This window comes from Musca vetustissima, unplaced genomic scaffold (assembly GCF_032173495.1).
Source record: "Musca vetustissima isolate MV318-11 ecotype Yass unplaced genomic scaffold, APGP_CSIRO_Mvet_v1 utg2525, whole genome shotgun sequence".
In the NCBI taxonomy this organism is placed as follows: Eukaryota; Metazoa; Arthropoda; class Insecta; order Diptera; family Muscidae; genus Musca; species Musca vetustissima.
In genome coordinates, this window is record NW_026880725.1 from 146,801 (window position 1) to 157,634 (window position 10,834).

Genomic DNA, 10,834 nt, shown 5'->3' on the forward strand with positions numbered 1-10,834 from the left:
AAGACTTGGGTTGGGTTGGTTAATCGTACTAACCAATGTGTGTACATTGGTCCAAAATATCTTGGGCTTATGTCAAGTTTAGGGGCTCCACTTGGATCGCTTTGACATTTTTACAGTAAATAGTCCTCTGTGAACTGATTACAGTGATATATATTTTATGGGGAGAAATTCATACTTCCCGAGATATGGGCCTTGAAAGTTCGGAGAGTATGTTGTTTTAATCAGCCGTATAATTTTATCATTTTAAATGTTATGGTTTGTGCTATATAACTAGATGAAGAATATATTGCGTAGCCATGTATGCGCCTGTCCATATGTGAAAGTCTTACTCTTAAGTTCTCTTAAAAAGTACCTGGCAATGGGTATCATTAAAAGGTTATATACCTTTTAATGATACCCATATTGCCTTGGTGGCAATAGAAAAGGATTGTTTTAAACAAAATATGTTCCGAAATTTCAAGGCCAATATTTCGGGAAGTATGCATTTCCCCACATGAAATGTATATCACTGTAATCAGCACAAGGAGGGCTACTTACGGTAATCAATTCAAAATGATCCGAGTGGGGCCCCTAAACTTGCCTTGTTCAATATCTTGTTGTTCTAGTTCGCTAAAACATTCTAATCATTATGGGAGCGTCCAGCCATATAAGACTTTCCGGGCTTGGAGTCGTCGGAAACTCTACTTCCATATATTCCATAATGTTGTCCTCTAAATTATACAAATAAAAATACAAACAATGGACGCCGTTTAACTTTTTGTGTGCATTAGGTTTCTGTAGTCTTTTTTGTCCTTAACAAATGAAATTTTTGATTTTGACGTTTCTTCATGTTTTAACTATTTTTCGTTCCTTTACTTTTTGCGCAAATCTTTTATGTGAGAGTAATTTTTGATAGTTCGCTCTTTTACTAGCTTTTCTATCAAAAAGTACGGGAACGAACCTATAATTCTTTTAAAAATTGTGAACAATTCACATTTGATTTAATCCTCCAAAAGCTTAAAAGAAATCGCATACTTTATTTTTTCATTACAATATGCTTTCAAAGCATTTGAATTAAAACAAACAATATGTTATTGTTTAAGCTATTGATTTGATTTAAATAAATATATTAATTTGTTTTTAACAATGTTTAATTATATTTCAAAATTTACATACGTTGTGTATAGTCCATAACGTGTATTATATCAGGATTCAGTTATAGTCCATTAAATGGTCCTAATTCGCTTATAGTCCACAAGAAATGTTCAAATATTAAGAACAATTTGAAGTGATTTATGGCAATTAAAGGCAATTGACAAAATGAATGTGTATGTGTAAAACCTAATAAAATGAAATAATTTTTTTTTTAAATTTAAAATAATTATTTTAAATTTAAAAGATTACGTACAAAAAATAATTGTTCTTATTATTTCAAATCAGCAGCACAAAAATTAAAATTTATCAAAGAGAATAAAATTCAAATTTTTGGTAACGCTATGAGCTTTTTAATATAGAAAAAGGGCAAAAACGTGTACAGTACTAATTTGAGTATACAGTCCAAATTATTTAAATCGCTTCGTATTCGAAATGTACGAATTCTGCCATCTGAATTATTTTTGAGATTATAGAGAATAATTTAGAATGATTTGTTTGTCGATTTTTCATTTGGTTTTCTTGATATTGGGCTTTTATTTTTCAGAAAGAATGTACTGTATCACCCGAATGCAAAAATGTAGCGATGTCAAATTTTGTCCATATCATATCTAGGATAGTTGCATTAAATCTGTGAACAGAAAATTGTTCTATGATCACGGAAAAAATCGGGGCTCAAAGCGTTAAGGTACGTTTAGATTAACGAAATCCACTCGATCTCCAATGTCAATTCCGTATCGTATACGTCAAATATAATCCACTGGATTTGTGAACTGTATTAACGTGACGTATACGCAATGGAATTGGATTTGAGATACAGTGGATTTAGTAGTCTAAACAAGGCCTTAGTTTTTGTTTGTCGGTAGAAAAAATGAAATGAAAAATATTCTGCAGCCAACTTCACGTTGCTTACAAACAATACCGAAAAAAGGAATTGCCAAGTACAAGACCCCTCTATAGAAAGGTTGTTATTTTTACTAGTTTTATCTGTAAGCTTTTTTACATGCTTCTATATTGACCCGATTTCTAATTCGAGGTATAAAATCTTAGCTGTTTAGACTAGTATTAAAATTATATAATGTCAGGTGATATTTGTTTACGTATGTGGCCACAATTTTCATAATTTTAAAAGGAATTGCTCTCCATTGGGTCAAGAATCTATACATATATTATTTTAAATTTAACATTCATTTTAAATTTGAAATAGTTTTATTTTTTTTCAGCTGCAGTCATTGGTTTGTTAGGCAACTAATTTATATTTTAAATCATAAAACCATGAAACAATTATATAAGGTAGGTTATCTTATGTCAACAAAGAAAAAATACACCTCTGCGTTTTAGCATATAATGTCAGAATAAATAAAAACAAATGCAATGAGTCGTACTCTATTTTTAATATTGACATACTCTATTTTTTATATTATACTAATAATAAAATGGAATGTGAGATTTTCTTTTCAAAATTGAGTTGGCAATATGATTTAGATATTGATTCCTCCGCAAGTCACATATTTCTTCTTACCAATGTTGTAAAAAACATATTTAAATAAATGGATTTTAGAATATATTTTTTTATATTTCTCATAACAAGCTACAATAAGAAAAATATTAATTTATATGTGGTACAATAATACAAGGAAGGACAACAACAATAACAAAAAAGCAATTATGTATCTGATGCCTTCTTCTGCCAAATATAAAATAAATATACACAACAAGGGGTTATGTTTATTTGACATTTTTTCTACACATAACTAAAAACGCGAAAAATCAATGAATGGTTATGATTTCTTTCCAAAATCCAGTAGGGAATACCATGAAATATTTGTTTCATCCATAACAAAGTAATTACCTCCAGGCGTTAAACACATCATTTTCATTTAAAGTATTCAAAACAATACACACACATACACAAAATATGTATTTTGATTTGATGGAACAAGCCAGCTTGAGAAAATATTGTAATCAGTTGGTAACTGTACCCTACCTTGTAATAATTATATCTGATATAGCCCACATTGAATAATTGTTTCGAAATACATAAAAAGGCTTTAAACATTTTATCTGCCTGTGAAATTGGCGATTTTCAGTCACGAATCAGTGGCATCACTGCTTGTGTGGCTACTTACATTTTCATAGCACGTAGCTTCTGCATACAACATGATTGACAGCACCTTCCAAACAGCTGAGATGACTGTTATTTCTCTTGATGTATTTTTAGGAGAAAACAAAAATTATTAACACGTTCATAACTCATTAAATATGACATATTATAACAAATAATTTGTAAAAATAGTACATTTAATTATTTTATTCAATTATAAATAATAAATATTTTTAAATAACGGTAAAAATCAGTTAAAAATAAACCCATATTATGGTTATTCACTTTCTCTTGACGGGTAATCGAATTCATGTGTTATTCTATTTTCTGTTTACGTTTTGTTGTGTGTGACAACAATGCAATTGTCAATAAATTTCATTGGTGTTTTTCCTCTGCTGCTCTCAGCAGTCGTATATTTGTGTTGCTGTGGATTGGTTTCGTCGAAGTACGTATTGTCCGTCGCAATTCGTCTGTTTTAACATTAATATTTTCGCGTAAATTTCTAATTTATATTGTTGTTGGTTTTTTTGTTGGTGTATATGCTACAGTTAAAGCTTGCTGTGATTTTTATTTTATTATTGGTCTATAAATGCTTTTTTGTTTTCGTATTTGCTCTATCAACACCACCATTCATATATGAGCTCTTATTTAATTTACGCATTGCTCCTCTTGATTGCTGTGCATACAAAACGTTCATTCTATTGCAGTTTTTACATAACGTTTTTTTACATTTTACAATTCAATATAAAATGAAATTTTCCGTTTCTATTTAGTTGTATTGTGTGGTTAAAAAATTATGCTACATCATTAATAAACAAGAGATTTCTTTAAACGTGTCATATTTTTTTCTAGAGCTGCTCTGCTGGTCCCTTGAACTTGAAAATCGAGTAGAAGACAACCGTCGTTGTGGAACTTTTCAAACGTAATCTTGCTTTACCTACACTCACTGCCTTCCTGCCTGCGACAGCAACAATTTTTTTCTAAGTGCCATATTGTACACACAGTGTGTTTATTTTCTAAGTCTGACCTTAGTGTGTTGTAATACAGTTTTGTTTTTGTTTTGTGGAGCAACCGATTAGAAAACAAACAACTTAAATCATGTCGCAAAAACGTGCAGCTGGTCTCTTTGGAAAGTTGGTGGAGAATCTCAAGAGCAAGGAATTCAGGGAATATTTGATGAGGTAAGTATTTTGAATTATTATTGATATAAAAATATACTTTTTAATAATGTTTTTTTTTTATATAGCACACATTTCTGGGGTCCCGTTGCCAACTGGGGTATTCCAATTGCTGCTTTAGCTGATATTAATAAGGATCCTAAAATCATATCTGGTCGCATGACCTTGGGTAAGATTTTTTTCTATATACATATAAAAAATCACTAGAATGGAATAGATTTTAATTTTCAGAACTATACACATTTTAGCAATGCAGCTATTTTAATCAATATTAAGTGGTAGCAGACAGATAAGATGATAAATGTTTGAAAAAAAATGAATACTTGATTTTCCATATGGTAGAAAAGGCATCGATCTGGTATAGGTATATGAAGAAAAAAAAAAATATCGCAGAATGGAATTGTGTATGATTTAGGTATAATCAGATCTCTTAATGAATCCAACATCGACATGAGAAATGGACTTCCAAAGGTCGGCAACTTTTCATATAATCTGAGATTATGTTGCGTAGCCGGTATTGACATCGGTCCATAGGAGAAAGTAAACCCTTGCTGAGAGATATGACCCCCAAACCACTGTTTTGCCATTCGGTTCAAAATAAACTGCCACAATATTGGTACCATTTGGATGTGGTTGTGGTCTTGAAGAAGAAGGAATAAGTACTTCACGAGAAATTGATATCCAAAGTTCAGCAGGTTTTCATATAAAGGCTTCATATTAAGAGCGTCCAAAAATAGAATGGGTTATCGCATGTGGATGAAATTATTGGCTTAAAAAGCAAGTTACAATAAAATGGATAGACCGGACCAAGATTTGGTATAGCTCCCATATAAAGTCTTGAAATTTTTACTCTTTTGAGTATTTCGGTGACGAAAATATCGGATCAAGAGTTGGTATACCTCCCATACAATGGGTTTTGAAAATGTCACTCCTTTGGCATATAAAATCGTAAAAATAGCTCCCATATAACGTGTCTTATTTTTTTTTACTCTTTTGGCATAGAAATCGTTAATATTCATTCAAATTCGAATAAAGGCAGTGTACTTCTAATTAGGTATATACACCAAGTGGCGAAAAACTGGATAGATCGTACCAAAATTTGGTATGCCTCCCATACAATGGGTCTTGAAAATTTCACTCTTTTTGGCTATAGAATAGTTAATATTCAGCCAAACTCGATGAACATTTACGATTAACTTCTAATTAGGGCTAAAATGTAAGAGACGAAAAACTAGAGAGATCGGACCAAAATTTGATATACCTTCCATACAATAGATCTTGAAAATTCGCTTTTTGGCCTAGAAAGCCGTAATATTCAACCAAATTTGATGAACATTGACAGTGTACTTCTAATTAGGACTATAAAGCAAATGTCGAAAAATTGGATAGATCGGACCACCATTTGGTATACCTCCTATATAATGGGACTTGAAAATGTAACTCTTTGGCTTTTAAATTGTTTATATTCAACAAAATTTGATGAAAATTGGCAGTTCAATTCTGATTGGGTCTATTAACCAATTGACGAAAAACAAGATTGATCGGGCGAAAATTTGGTATACCTCCCATATAATGGGTCTTGAAAATAGCCCTCTTTGGCGTAAAAAATTGTTAATATTCAACGAAATTCAGAATAGGAATAAACGAACACCTCCAGCTAGCAATGCTACCATCATGAAGAATCCAAGACCGGGTTCGAAACATTTTAGAGTTTTATTCCTCGATTCGGATTGGTTGACAAAATAGATTCAATATTGTCCAATGTTAACAAGCCCTGGCTTAGTAATTATCTCAAGAAAGACAGACTTATGAGGAATTCATACGTCGTGAATAAAATGTTCGCAAAATGAATTTGCGTACCTCAATAAGCATCCCTTCACCACTCCTTTTATAACTTTCACCATAAGATAGATGGCTTATTAAATTTGTAATTATACTTGCAATACCTCAAGAGCCCATTATATATATATATATATATATATATTCTTGATCAGAGATAAATTCTATGCCGATTTAGTTATGTGGTTCCTTAGCAGCGAATCCCTCTTCTAAATCCCACAATCTTTATAAAAAGGGCAAAATCTTTTATTAAATATTAAGCTTCATAATCTAAAAACTCTATCCCAGCAAGGGACAGTCCTTTGGTACTCTTGATCTTTTTTTTTTTTTTTTTGCTGACATTAATTCATATCATAATTAATTTATAGTGGGTCCAGCAAATAATTCTGATTATTTGTCTGATATAGACAGCTCGTCCAAAAGGCTAGAGGCCCTCAGCATATAAACAATTAGTGACCCTGAAATAATAGACATAAACTAACCTTCAGCTCTACAATAAAGTTTTTTTTTGCATTTCAAATAAATTTAATAACATCTCCATATAATAGACACAGTATTGAAATTAAAATTTGCATTTATTAAATTGTTCACGTTATGCTGGCCTGATTAAGATTTTATTTTATTTTTGTATTTGCATATAACTTTCTGTTAGCAGCTGTTAAAATTACTATTTGCCTATTCCTCGCTACATTATCTGTAGTCATTAGCACCTCCAACTGATAAGATTTAAGTCTAGCAAAAATTTTTCCTTTTTAATTTAGAGAGTCTAGTCTATCTTATCATCATTTTCAAAAATAAAAAAGTAAATAAAAAACTATTCAGTTTTATTTTTTTTAATCACCTCATTTTTTCGCCTATTCTCAAATACATTCTCATGCCACCAAAAAAAAAGATTAATTTTTCTAGTCCACGGTTTTTGCGCTTACCTAGTAATAAATTAAATCAACAACAATTTTTTGACAATTATCGTTTATGGCATTTAATTTTTGTTGTTTTTTGTTATTAATTGGTCAATTATATTCTGAGATTTGTTTTTGTTTTGTTTTTTTTTTCACTCTATTTGTTGATGATCGATAGCACGCTTCACATAAATGAATGAATGAATGAATAAGCAATTGTTGTCAATGAATCGATGTAAATAAAATGAAGATAATTCTTTTGATTATCTTTACAGCTAATGATTAAATAATACTAATCATAAATAAGTAGCGAAATAGTAATAAGACAAAAAATAATAAATAATGTGCAGTTCAACAGCCTCGGTGTTAGGAGTTTGGCTTTGTTTCATTATTTGATTAAAATATACAAATTTTGCTATTGAAATGCATTTCCATTTTGATTGAAGTGATTGAATTTTAAACAAAGATAAAAATGGGATCATATTTTGTCGAGACTTGCCGATATTTGGATATAACTATGTAAACTAATGTTAATTGCAGCCAGTCACATCACATATCTCCGGAATTGTTTAACATCTATTCTGAAATTCCACAACCACTGGGCGGCATAGAGATCGTAATGCGATTCCGGGCGGCATAGAGATCGTAATGTGATTCCTTTGTGAATTTCTTCCATTTGGGGACATTTTCATAATCCTCATATCAAATCAACAGCCACACTGTTCACCATATGGACGGCTGAAATGAAGCTCCCGGTGAACTTAATGGCCAATAAAAAACTCTTCCGACCACAAACTACCCCATAATACTGAGCGCACACTAAGTACACCAGTGTACCGTATACATGAGGAGACGAATAGCATGTCCGTCCATCGACACAATCAAATGTTGTCGATACGGTACCTGCATGGGTGTTATCGTCGGGAATTTATATACGTGTTTTCACAACCCATACACTTCAGAAAATAAATTCATGATGTATCTGCCTTCCACCTGAGGATATTTTCATAATACTCATATCATATCAACATCCATGCAGTACACAACATGGAGGACTGAAATGATGTTCCCGCTGAACTTAATGGCCAATGAAGACCACAAACTACCCCATGATACTGAGTGCACACTAAGTACACAAGTGTACCGTATACATGAGGAGACGAATATCATGCCCGTTCATCGGCACAATCAAATGTTGTCGATACGGTACCTGCATGGGTGTTATCGTCGGCAATTAATAGGCATGTTTTCACATCCCAAGCACTTGAGAAAATAAATTCATGATGTAGAGAGTGAGAAAAGGATCAAAAATAGAAGCGTGAACCACTAGATCAACAAGCCTATCAAACAGTCCCAGACTGTGGAACAATGCCGTATGAATGCTATACTCAGACCACCCACCATTGCAGCACACAATGGAGATCCTTGCAAACAACCCAACATAATGCACTCCGAATTGCAACCGGCTGTGTCCAGATGACGAGCGGCGATCACCTTCATGAGGAGACCAGGATGCTGTGAGTCAAGCAACATAATGTGTTGTTGACTAGACAGTCCCTGCTGGCATAGTATCTGCCTTGTTATCCTAACCATCACACAGGGATGGCAGATCAACCTTCGCGACACATCCTCCAGGACTTCAGGCGCTATCGTGATGGAATCGAAGACGTCATTCCATCGACGTCAACAGATTGTCGATAGCGAACGCGATAAAATCCGTGCATCTACTGGCGATCTCCGAAGCCATAAATAGCTATAGATGCAATAAAGTCCTACAACAACATCCTCCTGCAATTTCGGAGAGTGAGAGGCTTCTTCCTAGGCAAACCCGTTCAATTCTGGCACAACAAAGATCCGGATACAGCAATGTTCTCAACTCGTGTCGAGAGCGCATTGCCCCGGAACCCTAAACAGGCGTCCCTCCTGCCAGCAAAGCCCTCATGACACACCATTTATTCAATTGTCCGTCCGAACCTACAATACTATTGCCTCTAAACTTTTCAGGAAAGAACTTTCATCAACAGCAAACCTGTAAAAACAACAACAACCACAGCAGCATAGGAAAACAGCTGCTTAGACACGATTAGTTTTGACACAGCTATGATCGGGACGGTTGAATGGTCTTAATTCATATGGGGATATATAGCTTCAGCCTATGGTTTGCGGAGGTCTACGGAATTGCGGTTTATATTATTTTGATTGGCCAAAGAGAGTGGAACGATGGTTCCCATCTTCGGACTCGATCAAGGTTTTATTATAATTTTTAAGGTTTAGAACAAATCGGACATTCAATTCGCTTTACCCTGTGGGTTAGGTACAAGAAGGAGTAGGCCGACGGGTCATCAGTCATATATGTATATAATGTTGGGTTGTGCAAAGTTTAGTTCGGATAGTCGGTTCATGAGAATTTTCATCAAAATTTTGACCATTTTGTGACGGAGGAACCAGAAGGAGTTGGTGGATGGGTCCAAAAGGCTTGATTGATAAATTTTGACCATTTTGTGTGGGAGGTATTAAAAGGAGTGGATGGGTACCATCTTCGGGCTTGATTTAAGTTTGGAAGATGTATTACAGAAGTACGGATGGACATTTGTAAATTGACTCCAAATTGTCTGAAACGGATTGGGTCCAAAGACAAAGATAAAAGTCTAAAACCAATATTTATTTAAGGCATATTATTGCCGTGCATTAAGTCTGAGGCTATACGTAAGGTCTGGACAACTCAACATTTTCTGTCAGAACCCGCAAAATTCCAAAATTCGAGACGTTGGTCGATAATTTCTTTAACTCCACAAAACATTCAGGATATATCGATGGAAAAATAGAAATCAAATAAAATATTCTGGAAACATGGATGATTTCAGGCGCCTCTAGGATCAGATTACTTTGCTCATAATGTTTAGTAGGCTAAAAGGGATTTGTAATGACCAAAATTTGAGAATTTTGTGGATATATCATGTCTTGGAAACTTTCATGATAATGTATTGGTCCTTTGCGATCTAAAAATAATATCCACCTTTCGATTGCAATAAGATCTTAAAAGAAATACATATATATTAGAACTGTATTGGAATTATTTTATTTTTTTTGATGTTGTACTTACGTAAATTATGAATCTGTGTACAGATATTATTTCTTTGAATCCTACAAATCCTAGTTGATTTAAACGGTCCATTCCGTAATAATTATTTGAAAATTATTTTAATTATTTATATTAATATTTGTTTCATATTCTCTCCATTTCAGCTCTTACTTTATATTCCTGCTGCTTCATGCGTTTCGCATGGAAAGTTCAACCTCGCAATATGCTATTGTTCGCCTGCCACGTTACCAATGCCACAGCACAATCGATACAAGGTGTACGTTTCATCAATTACAATTATCTGACAAAAAAAGATGAACCCCAGGTGGGAGCTGCATAAAAATCAAGAGTACCCAGAAGCCAAGCTATAAACACAGGGACAGATAACGAACAATTTTATTGTTTAGTTTTATTTTCTGATTTATTTACCAATAAGGAAAGTGTACAAAATATTTTAAACAAAGACAAAATCATACATTTCCTGAGGAAATTTAACGAACACAAATATGTAAAGAAAACCCCCTTAATAATTATACACACTTAGTAATCTAATCTTCAGGGAAACGCCTGTCTATCACCTGTTGTTTTGTACAATCAACAA

General features: G+C 33.2%; 1 protein-coding gene across 1 annotated transcript; it reads left to right on the forward strand.

Moving 5' to 3' along the window:
- The first annotated feature begins 4,310 nt into the window (after positions 1-4,310).
- LOC133326537 (mitochondrial pyruvate carrier 1-like) lies at positions 4,311-10,573 on the forward strand. The gene is made up of 3 exons (XM_061535165.1): positions 4,311-4,416; positions 4,482-4,582; positions 10,398-10,573. Exons 1-3 carry the CDS (start codon positions 4,334-4,336, stop codon positions 10,571-10,573), a joined length of 360 nt encoding a protein of 119 aa, XP_061391149.1. The 5' UTR covers positions 4,311-4,333.
- The last annotated feature ends 261 nt before the right edge of the window (positions 10,574-10,834 follow it).

Excerpts from the sequence above, each read along its gene's own strand:
- LOC133326537 (XM_061535165.1), top strand. The coding sequence starts at position 4,334 with ATGTCGCAAAAACGTGCAGCTGGTCTCTTTGGAAAGTTGGTGGAGAAT. Across the intron at positions 4,417-4,481 it reads TTCAGGGAATATTTGATGAG|CACACATTTCTGGGGTCCCG; the intron begins GTAAGTATTTTG and ends TTTTTTATATAG. Across the intron at positions 4,583-10,397 it reads ATCTGGTCGCATGACCTTGG|CTCTTACTTTATATTCCTGC; the intron begins GTAAGATTTTTT and ends TCTCCATTTCAG.